Source organism: Canis aureus, chromosome 12 (assembly GCF_053574225.1).
Source record: "Canis aureus isolate CA01 chromosome 12, VMU_Caureus_v.1.0, whole genome shotgun sequence".
Lineage (NCBI taxonomy): Eukaryota > Metazoa > Chordata > Mammalia > Carnivora > Canidae > Canis > Canis aureus.
This window is the reverse complement of record NC_135622.1, coordinates 14,823,846-14,841,688: the sequence shown is the minus strand read 5'-3', so window position 1 is coordinate 14,841,688 and position 17,843 is coordinate 14,823,846. Positions and strand designations below refer to the sequence as shown.

Genomic DNA, 17,843 nt, shown 5'->3' with positions numbered 1-17,843 from the left:
GCTGAACCAGGGGATGGTGAATGTCCCTCCAACTCTGACAGCAGTGTTCCCCACCTGGGAGCGCTTCCAATCCCATTTAATGAACCTCATGTCTCCTTGGAGCAAGAAGCAATACCTTGGCCAAGTCCTCTCCCCGTGTCCCTGCCCGTTCCTGTCTCTCTTTGTGCCTCCCTCTCCCTTCCTTGATTCCTCTCGGGCTCCCCCCCTCCCAACCACAACCCCATTCCCCTCTCTCTTCCCCACTCTTCCCCCGGGAGCTCAGGGGCTGGGGAGCGGGGTTGCACATACAAGCCGGAGCCATTGTTTGACAATCTGTTTTTGTCTTCATCTTGTTGGCAGGCGGCAGGAGAGGAGCGAAAGGTTAATGAGGCACTGTGCAGCGGGATTACTGCGCGGACGGGCGGGCGGCGGGCAGGCGAGCCAGCCGTGGTAACAGGGAACTAATTAGGAGCAGTTTAACAGGAGGAAAAAGTGAAATCTCCTCTTCACCAACTGTCAATAATTAGCTGATTTGGTGAGGTTGAAACGTGTCCACAGGAAAAGGTGGAGCTTTCCTGGGGACAAGTGAGGCGTGGGGGAGAGGCGGCCACTGCAGGCTCTGGCCCGTCCATAGTGGGGTTGGGGCTGGGGGTCACTGTGCAGTCCCCAGGCCCATCCTCCTCCCTCAGGCTCAACTATCCATAAGACTTTGTCCTTAACCTCAAAGGCCTCAGTTTCCCCAGCCATAGGGAGGTAGAACTACGTTTCTTCCTGGCTCTGGCCATCAGGATTCTTAGAAGTGAAACCACAAGACCAGGCCTGAGTTCTAGAGCCCAGTTGGAAGAGCCAGCAGCAGGCTGTGTGATCTTAAGTCAGATGCTGACCTTTCAGGTGTCTTGTCTGTAGCGTGGGCTTGCCCTCTGAGAGCCCCCTCCTGTGGCCTGGCATGACTCAAGAATGCTGCCAAACAGTATTGAGCAGAGCCTCGCCTTCCTGGGAACATGCTTTGTAGCCCCGGGACGCTCACTCAGATCTTCTGGCCTCCCAGCAGCAATAGGGACTGTCATGGGGTCAGGGGAAAGATGGGCTATGTGCCTCTGGCTGGCTGCAGGTGGAGGAGAGAGCTCTGGCTGCTTCTGTGGGACTAGGGGCTCTTGAAGTGTGTGTGTGCCTCTCCTCCCTGCACTGGCTTTGCAGGTGCCAAAGGAGGAGGCAAGGAATCAGGTTCACTAGTAGGTAGGGTTGTATCCTGCCAGGCCTGTTTGTTCTGTTGGTCTGCACTGCAGTTGTTGGTTTGTTGGCCTTTGCTCTTTTGCTATCCCCTGATAGCTCAGCAGGCTACCCCCTCTTTCACCCTCCCTCTGCCAGACTCCTTGCCTGGAAGAAAAGAAAAGCCCCCAGGGCTTCCTGCTCAGAGCCTCCCATGTCAACCCTGCCAACCCCACCCCCACCCCCAGCCAAGCCTCTCCTCACCTCAGCCTTAGAGGATCCAGGGTGCCAGAAGGCATGTTCTGAAGAAGGCTAAGACCCTCATCATATCTTCATACCACTTACCAGCCCCATCTCACCGTGGCCCTAGAGGGTGGCTCTTAGAAGCCACATTCATACTGCAGAGGAGGTACCTGAGGGTCAAGTTCAGCTACACCCTTCTCATTCCCTACCCTCTACCCATCCTTGGTCTCCCTTGCAGTTTGAAGAGTTAAGAAACAAAGGCATGCCCTCCCTGTATGGGGAAAGAATATGGGTAATGCCAGTGGGCACCAGAACCTCTTCCATCTCTCTCCCTATCACCAGCTCTGAAGAAAATGGTAGTTTTCATGAACCAGCTTGGCTGGAAGCTGTGACTCACCAGAAGCCAATGTCTCCCCCAGCTTGCCTCTCTTTCTCTGAGAAAGCATTCGAACTCCCAACCAAGAATGAGGAAGAGTTGGGAATGAGCTCAGTTCTACATTTAAGCTGTGCTAGAAATGACTCCTCCAGCAGGAAGTCTTCTCTGATGAGACCCACTAGGATCTGTCTCACCTCACACATGTAGACTGTGGTGACCTGTGTTTCCTCTGTCCCATGTATCTCCTCAGGACAATTGTCCTTTCTCCCTCCCTCAATGCATAGGTGTCCCTGAGGCTGAGAATTAGCCCTCCATCAACACCTAATAGGAGCATGGCTCCTCTGGGCTTGCCTTGACTTTGCTGGTCCTTGCTTCTGCTCTTCCAGTCCCCATGTGAGGCCAGAGGCAAAGTCTAGGGGGCATTGTGTCCCTCCTGAGTCCACAGAGGTTCACCTTCTCCCAGAGCAGGGGCCTTTTCCCCTCTAATCTCAAATCCATCTCCCACTTTGCTTGGAGATGTTTGTTTGGGGTTTTTCTCATTTACTGGTTTAATCAGTCTCTACTGAACTCAAAGTGGGCTATTTTTGCCGTCAGAAATCTGCCACTTCCCCGCCCGCTGCTTTCTTGGAGTTTGCCCACAGGACCCCCCAGGAGGGATGGATGGGAATGGCAGAGCCACTCAGAGCCCAGGAACGCCAACGCCACCTGTCATGTTGCCTGTTCCCCACACCCCCGGCCCAAACCTGCACGTGCACACAGGCCCACACATGAACATGCACACACATGCCCCAGTGACAGGCCCCAGCAGGGCCACCTCTCAGCCTATCCCTCCTGGTTCTTTCTAGGACCTTCTAGAAAGCCTCTCTGAATTCAGGACAGGGAGGGAGAAAGCTTGGTTTTGCAAAGCTCCTGCTGAGAGAACTAAAAGCATTAATTTGTGTGAAGGATAGGACGTACCTGGCCCACCAGCAAGGGCTCAGCCTTTTGAACCATGAGGGGATGCCAGTGAGCAAGCCTGGGCTCTAGGATAGCCATGGGGTCCAGCCTTCCTTATGCAGCATCACACAGGTTTTCTAAGCTTCCACGGGGCTCTCTTACCTATTTCTTGATATTGTCCTTATCTCAGTCCCCAGAAGTAGAAAATCTTCCCACCACACCAGGAAACTGAGGCCTCAAAGCCCAGAAGATGGAGGAGAGAATGATTCTGAGATTGGCCCACCAGGGGGCACCCAGGAGCACAACAGACCTCCAAAATGGGGAGGGGGTCTGAGCCTCCCGGGGTACACATTGCACAGGGGCGATGGAAGAGTGTTAAGACTGGATCCCTGCTCCTGGGGAGCTTTGGTTCAGTTTGATTTGACTTTTATCAAGGACCAACTGGCTTAAACGGGGGTGAGGTGGGGGACTGCTGTGTTCAGACGATTAGTGAAAAGATGGCCTGTGACTGGGGATGTGAAGGAGATGGAAATAAGTGCCAGGGGAACCAGAAGCAGCAGCACTGGCTTTGGTCTGAGAAGGTCAGGGGAGACTTCCTGGAGGAGGCAGCCTTAGAAGGTTAGCATATCGCTGGATGCAGGCCTCAAAGGCTAAACATACAATGTACTGGAAACAGAGAGCATCCAATAGGTGAGGAACCTAGAGAAGGTCCCAGAAGGCCTTTAGTGTCTTTAGGCCTAAGGAAGGAAGCTGATGTTCATTGGGAAGGCAGCAGGAGCCCAGAGCCCGCATCAGAGGGCTGACCTTAGGGGTCCGGGCTCAGGCCTCAGCTGCTCCCCAGCCTTGTCCTGACACCCCTGCCCTCTAGGACACCTGGAACAGTTTCACCAAAGATGGAGCCTGGACTTAAGTGTCTGAGCAGGACCTGAGGCCAGCTCAGCCCCAGAGAGAAAGAGGGGGTGAGGTGTGCTGCCCAGTAGGTCCCAGGCCCGAAAGAGACCTCAGGCGCTACAGGGCCAGTCAGGTGCTGACCTGGACACTGGACCCCATGTCCATGTCACCACCACCTGCAGATGCTCAGAAGCCCAGAACCCTGGCCAAGAGCAGGAGGCAGCTTTGAGCTGTGTCACAGGGTCACACTGAATAACCCCCCCCCTCCAGCCCTTGCCTTTGAAAAGGAGGCAGAAAAGCCACCAGAAGAAAGGCAAGGAGGAGGAAGTTCTTTGTAGTAGGTAAAAGCCCCTGAGAATGGGGCACAGGCCAGGGATCCAGTTTCCTGTTTATGTCTCAGCACCTTAGCTCCAGGTTCAAATATGTAAACTATCTGCTGGCCGCTGGCTGCAGGTGTATGTGCTCCCAGGCTGTGTGGAGGCCCGAGGTGGCCCCACATGCATTCCTGACTCTGGCCCCCCACCCTAATGAGCCAGGAGACAGAGGCAGCTAGCTCAGGGTTAACCCTTTCTGCACCACCAAGGAAGGCCCTATCAGGCTGCTCTGGGGGACTCTGGGGCCAGCTGGCCCTTGGGGGTGCTTGGGGGAGGCTGGGGGTTTCGGGACACGGTGCTTCATGTTTTCTGCCTCCAACTTTAGATGCAACCCAAAGTTGGGGGCTGTCTGCTGTGAGGGGCAGCAGAGTGGCTGAGTGTAGAGGATGGGTTGGGGCTCTGATATGAGGGGCACCTGGATGAGGCTCTCAGGGGGCCAGGGTGCAGGTTCTGCGCCAGGGTCAGGAGATGTTAGCTGGACAACACTGCTTTTCTCGTGGCAGGGTGGGCATGTCCCCAGCAGGCCCACAGCTTCCTAGCACTGCCAGTCCAGGGGCTAGGGGGTCCATCAGACAGTGCCGATAACTTCAGCTTCCTCACTGGTCCCTGCAGCCCCCACCCTCCAGGGCTCTGGCTCCCTGTCCCCTGCTGACTGACTGTCAGGTGCCTGGGAAGAGATGTCTACCAGATAAACAGAGGGACCTGCCTGGGGCTAGGTCACCCCTGTGACCACTCCTTGCCCAGCCCCCTCTCTCTACCTCACTTTCTCCCTGGCAGAGGCCCCTCTGAGCTTGTCTGTGGTCAGAACCAAGCCCCTGCCCTCAGCCCACTACCCTGGGTCCTCTAGCCTTTGCTGGGCTGCTACTGGTAGCCCCTCCTGCGGCACCCACTCCCCTTACTGGGTACCTCCCTCACTCTGCAAGCCACCCATGAGCCTCTGTGACTACCACAATATTTGTTCTGCTGTCTACACGGCACATAAAGCCAGCTTCTGCTCCTTATTTGTCAGCCCCACTAGCAGTGGAGACACCCCAAGACAACAGCACAGCCGTTTGTCTCTCTCCCTGGTTGAAGCAGCAGCAGGGCGCTCTGTTGCCCTCACCCAGTGGCTGAATCACATCCATTTATCAGCAGAGTCCTGGATGTGATTTCTGTGGAGGAGACCCAGCACCCCCACACCTCAGAGAGATGATCTTCAAGCAGCGCAGGGTCCCCCCTGTGCCAGCCTCCCACTGAGCCTAGTGGTAAAGACCCTCAATGGTCCTGATACCAATGAGACCTGCCATCGGCCAAGCCCAAGCCAAGACTAGGGGAGTCTTAATGAACAGCCACTTAGGTTGGCCTCAGGGATGGAAGTAAGTCTGTGCTTGGGCCGGGTACTGAGTTGGGGGGTAGGAAATCAGGCCTCCAGAGGTCCCCAGATCCTGCTGCAAAGGCCAAAGCCTTCCAGCCCTCATTGGGACCACTCAGAAAGCTGTTTGCCTGGTATCCATGCTGCCTGGTGCCGTGGCTCCCTCTGACACCACTTCTTCCTGGGCTGTCCCTCAAGGCCACCGTCACAGGCTTGTTCCCCTCACCCGCCCCTCACATGTGCCTGGCGCCCTCCCCTTCCATCTGCTCTCCCGGGCAAGCTCCCCCACTCTAGGGGCTCCGGCTGTGCTTACACGTCCCGGACTCACTCTCCCACCCAGACCCCTGCCCAGAGCTCCAGAACCCACGCCCTGCCTGCCTCCCAGGCCTCTCCACCCCAGGGGATCTCAGCATGGCCAAGTCTGAGCCTGTCCCCCTCCCACCCTGACCCATCCCCCTCCCGCACTCCCTGCCTCAGAACGGCGTCACCAGCCACCCCAGCTCCTGAGCTAGAATTAGGAGTCATCCAACGCACAGTCATCCTCGACACCTCCCTCTCACCCCCACATGGAATTGGTCATCAACTCCTATGGATTTCTCTTCAGAAAGGATCCCAGTGCCGCCCTCCTCACAGCCCCACTGGCAGCCTCATAGGGCAGGACCTGGCACCTCTCTCTTATTCCCACAGCTGCCCCCTCGCTCACCCTCCAGTCCGTCCTCCACATCCACTGCCACCAGAGAAGCATTTCTAAAACAGAGTCTGGCTCATGGCCCCACTCAGAAGCCTCCCGTGGCTCCCCATGTCCCCCACTGACACATTCATGAGGGCCTGCCTGTCCTAACCCCACCTCCGTTTCCTGCCACCTTCCCTACACGCCCAGCATTGCCCACACCATACAGGCCGTGCCGGCCAGCCGATGCTTTTCCCCTTCACCCACCAAGCTTTTCCTGCCCTCTGGTATCAACATCCTTCATTTTCTTCCTGGCCTACGTCCTCTGAGAAGTCTTTCTTCCTTCTTCCTTCATCAATACATGGTAGCCCCCACCCCCTCCCCAGTTTCCATGGCACCTCGTCTCTCTCCATGTGCTTTCATATCAACTCCTCCCCTAGACTTTGAGCTTCCCAAGGGCGTGGAGGATATCTCTCGTCCATTCCTGTGTGCCCAGCCCTGGTGTATGGTGTTGGCGACCATACACATCCGACTTGAGGACTGATTAAATTGAAATAAGAGGAAAAGCCTCGAATGCCACTCTGCCCCCAAGCTCCTGAGTACCTCAACCACCTGCCCCTCCCCAGAGCCCTTCCTCTGCCCGAATCCCCCCCCTGCATCCCTCCTACCTGCTGCCCTCAACACAGTGGGGAGGCTGGGGGGCCCTGGGTCTGTGACAGTGCCTGCTGGGAGGATGATGCTTGAGTCTGCATCCGGGGCCAGTGCTCTCCAGGGAGTGGGTCGAGCAGGTCAAGTGGGCCGTGGCCCTGGCCCATGGTCCTCCACTGTGGTGGTGAGCAGCCTCTCTGATTTTAATGCGGGCCTCAGTGCTTCGGTGAAAGCCGGCATGGGAAGTTGCTAATAATGGCACTAAAATAAAATATGCTACATCTGTTATGGGTAGCAGAACAAAATTAGCTGCTCACACCTCTGACATCCAAGATGTCTTAACTTAAAATACTCCTTGGCTTACTTTACATCATTTACTGATTATATTTAAAAGAAATACAATTTTGCAATTACTGTTCTTTCCAGTGTGATATCTGTGCATCATTTTCCTTTTATGTTTATATATTTCTCCTTCATTAGTGCAGTCTGAAGGGTGATTAGGATTCTTCAAACATTTTACAGAGGTTAAACGTTGATTAAGATTTAATTATTACTGTAAATAGCTTGGAATGACATATGGTGCAAAAGCCTGACATATGTGCATTTGAATAAATGAAGTGCTATTTCCCAGGATGCCTCAGTAGCTGTTTAACAGCTTTCCCGAAGGGTTATGTTACACCTCATGGTAAGATTGCTGGGATGTTATATTTTGTTGGTTTTTGCAGCTGAAAGCTAAGAACAGTTTTCCAGTTTTTTAAAAACATTGAATATTTTAAATACCTAAATTGTTTTGCACAAATTTTTGCTAATTTGTCTAACTAGGTTAAACATTTTCAAAAGCATTTAGATTTTTAAGCGTGGGCGCTGTGCATTGTGTCAGTGGCAGCATGGGGACGAGGGGAGCCGGTGGGGTGGAGGGGACTCGGAGGCCGGCAGGGGTGGGGAGGGAAGAGGTGGCTTGATGAGAGGGGGTGGGGAAGAGGCCTGGGCCCCAAGCCTAGCTCTTGTCTCTTTGGCCCTCTCCAACGGCCAGAGCCCAGGTATTGGGCTACCAGGGACTACAGGGCAAGGGGTCCCCCTTCCCCAGGGACTGCACCATGCCCACCAGCTCTAGTTCCCACTGACCTCCCTCTCCCCTGGCCCCTGACGTGCGGCCCAGGCACAGCTACGTTCTCTGAAGGCAGGGCTGGTCTGTGGCATCCTCTGCCCAGCCCGCTATGTCTTGAGGTAGAGCAGGTTTCAGCTGAACTAAGCCCCAGGGGCCCGCACTTCCCTGACTCTACCTAGGGTGGAGACCAGGCCCAGGGCCCCTCAACTCGGTAGCACCTCCCTCCCAGACTCCTTGGGGGGGGGGGCGGCTCAGGCATCCCTACTGGCTTAGTTCCTGGAGCTGCAGATGGACATCTGGGCTGCTGTAGAGCTTCCAGGGGGACCCTCTCCTCCCCGTGCCTCCTGCCTCCTTTCTTCCCATTCATTTATTCAACACTTACTGAATACCTCCTGTGTACTGGCACTAGGCCTTGAGGATGCGGGGATGAACACGATCGCACATGACGCTTGCTGCCTCATGGAGCTTGCGATCTAAAGTGGAGAGGGGGGAGACGAGTGGACAGTCAACGTCGCCAACAAGTGATACAGCTGGGACGTAAGAAGTCCCAGGAGCTGTGGGGCCCCGGGGAAGTGGCCATGCCCAGGCTGGAGGAGAGAAGATGTCTAACGCTGCTGCCACGTGGAAGAGAAGGCCAAGGAAGGACAGAAAGTGGGGTGATGGAGGCGCCATTTCAGGCAAAGACTCAGGGTGGGGAAAGCCCTGTGTGTCGGACAGGCTGCAATAAATGGTGTCTCCAGGCCAAGGGGCAGGGTAGATCAAGGCAGTGGCTGGATAGCACAGGAGTCTAGACTGGGTCCCTGAGGACAGTGGGGTCATTGAGCCATGTTAAAAGGAACACAGAGGGGTAACCAAAATTGTGGTTGAGAAGGCTCACACTGCCTGAGGTGGGGGTGGACTGGGGTGGCTGGGACTCCAAGGGAAGGAAGGAGAGAGGATGTGAGGCAGTGCCTGGGCCCCCACTGGGTGGTGGTGTGGAGAGGTGGGCTGGGGAAGAGGGAGATGGTGACTTCAGTTTCGATTTGGATTTCAGGGTTGAGTTCTAGCGCCTGTAAGGTATCCACGAGAAGGTCTAGGAGGCAGTCTCTGCAGGCCCAGGACCCAGGGCAGAAACATGGCTGGAGACTCCTCAGATCTGGGAATCACCAGGAGGGTTGAATCACCCCCCAGGGGTTGTGCACCCAGCCAGGGTGAGCCCCAGTGACCCTGACAAGTGTCCAGTGGATGTCACGAAATGTGGGGGCGGCAGTGAACTTGAAGAGAAGGATTTTTGTGGAGTATGATGGGAACAGAAGCCAGATTTGCTGTGGGTTGAAAAGTCAGTGGGAGGTGAGGAGGTGGAAAGGCCAGTTGAGACAGTGCCTTAAAGAAACGTGGTTGTTGGGGAGGAGAGACAGACCAGGCAGTAGCTGGAGTGTGATATGGGCTTGATGGGACATTTTGGCAGATGGGAGGTCCTTGTCAATGGTGAGATGCTGATGGTCAAGAGTCAGTGGACTGTGAAGGTGGGAGCCGAGGAGGACGGTCTGGCATTCGGCTCCCGGAGTGGGTGTCGGGGAGGTGGACCCCAGGAGATTGTGCCTTCTGAGGGGACGAGTGGCAGGAGCACAGGCGTGGAGCAGTATGGACAGATAGTTCATGGGGTTGGTGGCGGGATGCTGAGGGGTTCCTTCCGTCGTCTTGTGCTTTTTCTCTCAAGTAGAAAGAAGGCTCTTCTGCTCAGAATGAGTGAGGAGCTGAGGGTGGGTGGCTGAGGAGGGTGGCATGTTAAGGGGGTTCTCTGTGGAGAACGGGAGGAGGAGCTGACTGGGCAAAGTGGTCAGGAGGGAGAGGTTTGCCAGTCACTGTGGGGGGCAAGCCAAAGTCAGGGACTGACTGGGAATGTTGAGTGTCAGGTTCTAGTGGAGAGAATGTGGATGCCTGTTTGAGTTCCTCCAAAGCCGGGCTTCTGCCAGTCGGGGCTGGAAGGACTTTTGGGCTAGAGATTAGCTGGAGTCATGGTCCCTGGTGTCCGGGTTGGAGGGGGAGGATGTGAAGACTGAGCTGCAGGGAGTCTGGGGCCTGAGATCTTCAGGGTCTAAAAACAGGGAGAGAAGGATAGGAGACTGTGGAGTCCAAGAGGGTGGAATTTGGATTTCAGGAGCGTGGGTGGAGCAGCCCTGGGTGGTGACCGGGGTGTGGTGTGGGGTCCTAGCCAAGGCCCTTGGAGATGAGGAAGACATAACTCGGAGGTCAGGGTGTAGGACATACACCTACATGGACATGGTGCCAGAGGAAGAGACAAGACCTAGACGGGAAGGGTGACTGTGAGCCCCTTGGAAGGAGAGCAGTAAAGAGGGGTGTGTCAGTAGGTGGCAGAACTGTGGGCACTGCGGTCCTCCCAATTTTCCTCCCAGTTTCCACACTCACCCCTCCCCTCCTGTCCCCCCTCACCTTTCTTCTCTGTTCTCACTCTCTCCTCAGATTGAGACATCCCAGTTAGAGCCAGAGATTGCCCGAGCCACAAGTAGCCGGACAGTGGTATACAACAAGGGGCTGTGAGTGGCGGCCAGCCGGCCTGGGGACGGAGCACTAGCCAGGCCGGGCAGCTGGAGGTGGGGAAGGGGTCTCATGGGCTGGGCCTGCAGGGGGTGGGCAAGCTAACCCCACCCATCCTGAGCCGCCTGGGGGAGCACTGGACCCACAGTTAGGGAGACTAATCCATTCACATGTTAACATAAGGGAGAGGAATTCTGATACATTTCCTATAAAAAATAATCAAGTGCATTTCTGGGCCTTACGTGGGGTTGTCAAAACTCTACTCAGCACAATCATGTGTGAAGCTGAAAATTTGTAGAGTGCCCACGGGGTAGAATTAGGATCCTTTTATACTTTGGTTTTCTTTTTTATTTTTCTTTTTTATCAGAATCAAGTCTGAGCCTTGGTTAGAGCTGCCCAGATACAGCAGCTGACCAGCGGTGGCAGGAGGAGGCCTGGGGGCTGGTTGGTTTGGCAGCAGGGCTGGTAGATTCAAGATATTATGATAGCCAGGCCCAGTGGCTCCCTGGGCTGGGCTGGGCTGGGCTGGGTGGTGGGGGAGGGAGGGAAGGCAGTTTGCACCTCACAGGATGGACCAACAGCAATGACCGAGGTCCTCAGAAGGTGGCCCTGGGAGTCAGGAACACTGGAAGCCTCGGAAAAGTTTTATGGGCAATTGCCTTTGAGCGTGGCCAGCCCTCATCCATGCCACAACCTGCAGAACCAATCTCTCTGCATGAAGCCCAGTGTCTGGGGCTGGGGTCACCCCTCATGGAACCCTGAAATGACCCCAGCTCCAGGCAAGAAGCTCCAAGAAGGAATGATGTTTGGCTGGAATTATGGGCCTGCATGTCAACCTCTGCAGGAAGATCCTCCTTGTAGTCACCAGGCTGGAAGCTGGGCTGAGGGTGGAGCTGGAGCTGGAGCTGGAGCTGGAGCTGGGCTGACTGCCATCTGGGGGGCCTCTCCAGCCCCCAAGGCTGTCTGCCCCATCCCACTGCTTCCTGAATGGAAGGGTCTTCTGCATGAGTGCGGAGGCCAGGTTTGTAGGCACCTATCTGAGAGTCAGCATCAAGCCAGGAACCGCAGACCCTGGCTGTGCCACGAATAGGCTGTGCGACTGTGGAGGATCCACTCCCCTCTCTGAGCCTCCACTTCCTGTCTGGAACCAGAGGACTGGATCAAGGGGTTCCCACTGGCTCTTCCAGCTGGACTGCATCTTTGCCTATCCTGCTCAGATGCTGGTCCTCCCAGGCACATCCCCACTGTGGACACTGGACTGGGAAAGGGGCCCCCTGGGGATGGCCAGCAGTTGGCCTCTGAACTGGACCTTAACTTTCTATATGTGAGCCCACATCCTGGGAACACTTGACCTTTGCCAAACACTTTTCAGTTCTGAAGGAGGCGATAGCTTGGGTGGCTGTGCCTAAGTGTGGCTCCATACCCACATGCCACCTCCCACCCTGCCCTGGCCTTCGATGCTACTTGCTGCTGGCTCCTGCTTCCTCCTCTTTGTGGGCCTGAGATGGGAGTGAACAGGGCAAAGAGGAAGCATGGGCCTCATTGTACCCCTCACCTAACAACAACCTGGGGAGAGACATGGCTGGAGGTGAACACATGTTCAGGAAAAGAGTAGTGCAGGGCAGCAAGGGTGGGGCCTTGGGCGACTCTCACCATCCTCAGTGCGGGGGTGGTTGTGACAAGGTGGGTCTTCCACAGGCATGGACTCCAGGCGCCCCCTCAGAAGCCCCTGCTGCCCTCACCTCCCAGCCAGGCCCTGCCATTTCTATAGGATGCTGCCCTGAGGCCCCCCACCCCCCACCGTCACACTGAGTTGCTGAGGAGCAGCACTCCCTGACCAATCAGGAAAGGGAGAAACAGAGCAAGTAGGGAAAACAAAACAGTAGAGTGAAAGGTTGCCACAGTGTTAAAGGGGCAAGTATTTTTGAGCTGATCCTGCCACAATGTGACTGTGCCAGTGACAGGCTGGGCATGTCCGGGTCCCCTCTGGAAAAGCTCTCTTCTACTCCCCCTGCCCCACCCATCATTGAGTCGTGTTCTCATGCACTCTGCCTTGAGACCAGAACTGTGCACCCCAGTCCTCCTCCCCCCACTCTGGAGGCCTGGAAGAGATGAGGTCTCTCCCCTGCCCCCTCTGCGCTGGCTGCCCTGGCCCGGCCCAGCGCAGCCCCGGCCCTGTAGCATCTCATAACCTACTTACTTTGTCTTCTGGATGATTTCTGTTCAGGTTCCCAAATGCAGTTTCAGGTGAGCTAAGGGGACTCCTCTTTCAGGAGGGGATGGCAAAGGATCTGGATAGCTCAGGGGGATGGTGACAGGGGTTCAGGGGGCCACGCAGGCTTGGCTGTGGAGAACACCACGAGAGAAAACTCTCGGCCAACATCCATCCCCCACTTGGCTGTGGGCAGACTGGCTCATGACTGGCGGGGAGGCTGAGCCGGGCCCCACAGTGAGGATGCAGCTGGCCCAGCCGTGCCAGAATCCAGGGCATACTTGCAACTGGTTCTCTAGCCCTGGTGTACTGGCCCAGCCTTCTGGTCACTGCAGACATTCGCTCAGGCTCGGGGACACCCTTCTCCCATTTCCAGAGAACAGTCCAGTGGTACAAGGACCAAAAGCCCAAGATGTGTAGATGACTGCTGGGTCGAGGCGGCCAACCGCCTCCTTTCTGCTTCCTGATCAGGAGCCGGTTGGTTTTCTCTCCTGAGCCCCTGGCCTGGGAGCAGAATGGTTCTGAGAGAGGAAAGGCCAGAGGCCAGAGGCCAGGCAGTTTCCCAGCCCTGGGCCAGGTGTGAGTGAGGCACCGGGACGCATGCCTTAGCCACACCAAGGAGACTTTGCGGTGTCTTTTTAACCTTCTCAGAAAACTTCTCAGTCTCTGATTTATGTAATACTAACAAGCTGTGGGCAATAAATGATGGATTTAAAGCATCAGGGCTTGGCTTTGTGGATTGCAGGTGGAGTGACAGGGGTACAGAAACATAGTGAGGATGAGCCAGGGCTGCCTGAGGATTTTGTGGGGAGGGTCCTGAGAAAGGTCTATGTAGACCCAAGCTTCAGGAGGGGTCAAGCCCTCTCGGAGGCCCGGAGGGAAAGGGAGAGGAAAGGATGGAAGAGCACTGAGGGCAGGAAGCCGGACAGAGGAGGCGGGCTGACTTCTGCAGAAGGAACCCCTTAACAGAACAGGTGCAGAACACTCACTAGGCCCCACTGCAAGAACCTTGAGGAGACAGGGATTTGAGTAGATTCTCATACTGTTAAGACCCAGGGGACTAGGAGAGGAGTGCAGGGGGGTGGGTAGTTCTGGCCTGCCTGGGAGCCCAGAGAGGTTTCATAGGGAGGCAAGGTTTGAGCTAAGTGGAAAGGTCGCCATGTCTGCAGCGTGCACGGCACTGACCCCAGGGACTCTCCCCCTTCCTAGCTGCCCCACAGTCCCTCAGGGCCAGGCCTTAGCTGCCTCCTGACAGCACTGGCTCCTCTTCCTCTAAGCAGCCCCCAGAACTCCTGGGGGAGTGAGGACTGAGCTCTTCTCTGGGACCTCTGAGCATCTTTTACCCTTGTAGGGCCTCCCATGCCAGGGGGACCATGTAGTAGAGGTGAGGTCCATGGTTGGGGTCAGGCTGACCCAGGTTCCAGCCCCAGCCTGGCTCCAGCGTGACTCTGTGACTTCCAGCTAGTCATTTCCTTTATTCACCCATTAATCCCGTCAGATGTTTATGAAGCATCTTCTCTAGCAGAGTCATGGTGTCTGTAGCTATAAAATGTCAAGAACAGCATCACTTGCTGGGCTGGTGTAAGGACTGCAGAGACCAGGTAAGGAATGCATCCAGACTCTTCTCTCATGCCTCTCTAGGAGAGTGGGGGAAGGGAAAGGGATGGGAGAGGGGTCTGATCTCAAAGGGATACTTCTAGGTTATGGGGCTTCTGGTCTCTGGGGAATTTCTCTGTGAAGAGCCCCACTCGCCACAGCCCCCATCCGGGCGGAAATCCTCGACTCTCAGGACAGACACAAATCCCTCCTGGGAGCCATTTGTTGTTTTTAGCTGGTTTGGGGGCTCAGCTCCTGCCCAGCCGGAGATCATTAACACTCCAGGAATGTGGCTTCCCCCGGCCCCATCCCCACCCCCTGGCCCCTATGGCCTCCCTCCTCCCACTCAGGCCATGGTTAGAAGGAGGGTCAGAATGCTAGGGGGATGAGGACAGTGATGAGTGACCCTTTCTCAAGGCCCCAGGGTCATTTTCAGAATGGAGCTCCCTCGGCCTCCCCGAGCTGCTGCTGCTCCTGCCATCTCACTCACACCCCTGCCACTGATTAGCCCCTTAAACAGGAAAGTCTCAGCCACTCCCAAAAGGCCTAACCCCCATGTGCCCTTGCTTCCCTGCAGTACCAGGTGTCTCTCAGGGTGGTGGCTAAAAAATGTTCATTCCCTTCTTATGCCCCTCTCCAAGGTAGCTGCCGACAATCTTGTCTAAGCTCAAGAACAAGAACATCTCAGAATCTGGGGCCCCACCTCACCCCGGTTCCCTGGACCTCGTCAGGAGGGTGAAGAGAAAGGAGAAAGAAAAGGTAGACCTCCTTGAAGACCCCATACCAATCCAGTGAGGAGGTGAGGGAAGGAGGCTTTTCTCCATCCCTGGCCTCCTGGGCTGGTCCTCCTCCTCTTCACATGTCAGCGTGGCAGAGGAGGGACAGCACACCAGGGCCCCCACTCAGTCCTGGGGTGAACTGCAGGAAGCTCAGTGTCAGGGAATAGGGGGCAAGACAGGACACTGAGACCTAAGTGGGTCAGCTGGCAGCCACTGGAGGCCTTAAGTAGAGAAGTGGACCCATCTGGCCATAGAGTAGAGCATGTTGTGGACACAGGCAAGGCTGCTGGGGAGAGCAGGAGAGGGTTAACGTGGGGGAAGATGGAACCTAGACTATGTGGTGCAACGGGGATAGAGGGAATAAAGAGATGCAGGACTGCTCAGCTCTTGGTGACTGATGGTGGTCAAGGTGGCAGAGAGAAGTCAGAGATGGCCCCAGGTTCCTGGCTTAGGCAGCTGAGGACATGGATGGTGTGCCATTTTTCAGAGCTTAGGAACAGAAAAAGAAGACCAAATCTACAGGGAAAGTAATACAATCTGTTTTACAGGTTATTAGAGGCTCCTGTGAAAGAGCCAAGTTGAGATGTTGGGGGACAGTTGGGTGTGCTTGTCGGGAGCTCAGGAGGTAGGTGGGGACTAGATGTTTAGCTTGGTGTGTTATCCATTTATTGAGAGCACTTGGAGCTAAAGGAGCAGTGGCAACCACCCAGGGGGGAGTGTGTCGGGTGAGAAGAGGGAGACCCAGGATGGAACCTTGAGGAACCCCCACCTCTGGGGCCTGGCCAGAAACAGGCTGCTAAGAAGACTGTTATGGGCTGAATTGTGTCCCACTAAATTCAAATGTTGAAGCCCCAGCACCCAGTACCTCAGAATGCGACGGTGCTCAGAGGAGGGTCCTTAAAGGGTTAATTAAGGTAAAACAAGCTCATGAGGGTGGCTCCTAATCCAATATGACTGATGACCTTATAAAAATTGGGAATTTGGGCACAACATCCATTGAGGGGAAACACCCTGGGAACATGAAGACAGGCATTTTCAAGCCAAGAAGAGGAGCTCCAGAAGAAAGCACCCCGGCTGGCACTTTGAGCTCGGACATCTAAGCCTCCAGAACTGTGAGAAAATAAATTTCTGTTGTTTAAACCACCCCATCTGTGGTGCTTGTCCTGACAGCCCTAGCACACTAATGCCAGGGGAAGAGGAAGACGAGGAGAACGTGGTATCCCAAAGGACAAGAGACAAGGCTGCTTCCAAGAGGGGAGGCTCTCCATGTACTGAACAGGTGCTGAGGGACACCTGGGTGGCTCAGTGGTTGGGCGCCTGCCTTCGGCCCAGGGCCTGATCCTGGAGTCCCAGGATCGAGTCCCGTGTTGGGCTCCCTACAGGGAGCCTGCTTCTCCCTCTGCCAGTGTCTCTGCCTCTCTCTCTCTCTCTCTCTCTGTGTCTCTCATGAATAAATAAATAAAATCTTTAAAAAATAATAATAAAATGAACAGGTGCTGAGAGATAAGAAAGATGGAGACACAGCATGTTCCTTGGAAGGACCTGGAGAGGGTAGTCTCAGTGGAGTGTAGTCCAGCAAAAGCCAGATCTCCGGGTGCTGAGAAGTTAGTAGGACTCCGACTGGCTGCCAGTGTACAAAACAAAGAATTTCCAAGAAATTGGGCTTTGAGACATGACAATGGCTGCAGGACAATGTGGGGCTAAGGGAGGGCTTCACAAGGAAGACTTGGGCATGTGGACACTAATGGGTGAGAGGGAAGGCGCCTGGGGAGGCAGAAAAGAGGAGTGAGGTCCCCTGGAGAGGGGCGGGCCAATGGGAGAGAACAGTCTCAGGGGCAACAGGAAGGAGGTGGAGGAGATGGGCTGGATGGAGGTGGTGTGGGTTTGAGGGCGGGAGGTTGGGGGAAGTGAGAGGCTAGCTTGCCTGAATCTTGAAGATACACTCTGCACCATTCTCCACCCGCTCTCTGTCCCAGAAGGCAGACTCCTATGGACTTGCTGGCTGGCTCCTGTGATTGGGTGTCCCCAGTGAAGGATTTGAGGAGAGTGACACTGGGAGATTCATTCCCCTGGCCTCCCCTGCATCCTTAGGCCTCCCGCTATGGAAGACCACAGCTCCTATCTGGGGCCATCTCCATCCATCTGTCCTCTCAGGGTCTGGTAACTGCCCCTGCCTTTTTAAGCCCAGGGCTGTGGGCCATTGTCGTACGCCTTGGGGCACTATAACATCTCTTGTTGGGTTCCCAAAATTTCTGAATTTTTCCTCTGTCCAACTCTCCTCTGACTGCCTCATTGGAAGAGACTAAGTATCTCTTTCTTCCCAGCCCCTGACTGATATGAAGGTGTTCTCTTCCAGAGCTTCTCATTTCTCTCTGGAGATGGAAATAAGGTCCTCTGTCGAGAGTAAGCAGGAGAAGAGGTCTGAGGAGAAGGGTAACCACTTGAGATATCCCCCGTGGAGAACAGGAATGGATTTATCAATGGGGATGAGGCCTAGACTGAGGCTGGGACCTTGGGTCCGTCTAGCTCGCTTGCCAGATGTCCTCACGGACTCAGCTACAAGGGCAGATGGGGAAACTGGTTCAAGCGAGTTTGTGATTTTGCCAGGCAGGTGCAATCAAGGAACAGTGGATACCAGGGGATGTGGGAGAGAGAACAGAGGGGCCCGTGGCCAGGAGCGGCCTGGGAGGAGGTCAACGCACGGTTGTAGAAGAAAATTGAGCAAGTGAGAGGGAAGACCATGCGGTCTGATAGGAAAGGACATCTGAACGTGTGATTTGAAAGAAGGCGTGATTCTGGACTCTCCTAAGCCCTGGGAATGCGTGGTGATAAGGGGAGCCCGGGGCAATGGGTGGGCTGTTCACGGAGACCCCCAGGTCTTGGGGAGACAGGAAGACCAGAAGCTGGTGGCCATAGGTTGACAAATGAAGGGG

At 55.4% G+C, this 17,843-nt stretch overlaps 1 protein-coding gene across 12 annotated transcripts in view; it reads left to right on the top strand.

The window, feature by feature from the left end:
- Positions 1-13,254, top strand: part of SFXN5 (sideroflexin 5) — a 122,683-nt gene extending 109,429 nt beyond the window's left edge. For 4 of the 12 annotated variants that reach the window (XM_077842900.1, XM_077842893.1, XM_077842898.1 and 1 more), the window contains one exon: positions 10,249-13,254. In XM_077842900.1, the coding sequence (XP_077699026.1) occupies positions 10,249-10,253 (5 nt within the window). In that variant the 3' untranslated portion in view covers positions 10,254-13,254. Of the gene's footprint in view, positions 1-339; positions 7,593-10,248 lie in introns of those variants that run through there. The other 8 variants (XM_077842891.1, XM_077842897.1, XM_077842901.1 and 5 more) reach the window with 7 other exon arrangements.
- The last annotated feature ends 4,589 nt before the right edge of the window (positions 13,255-17,843 follow it).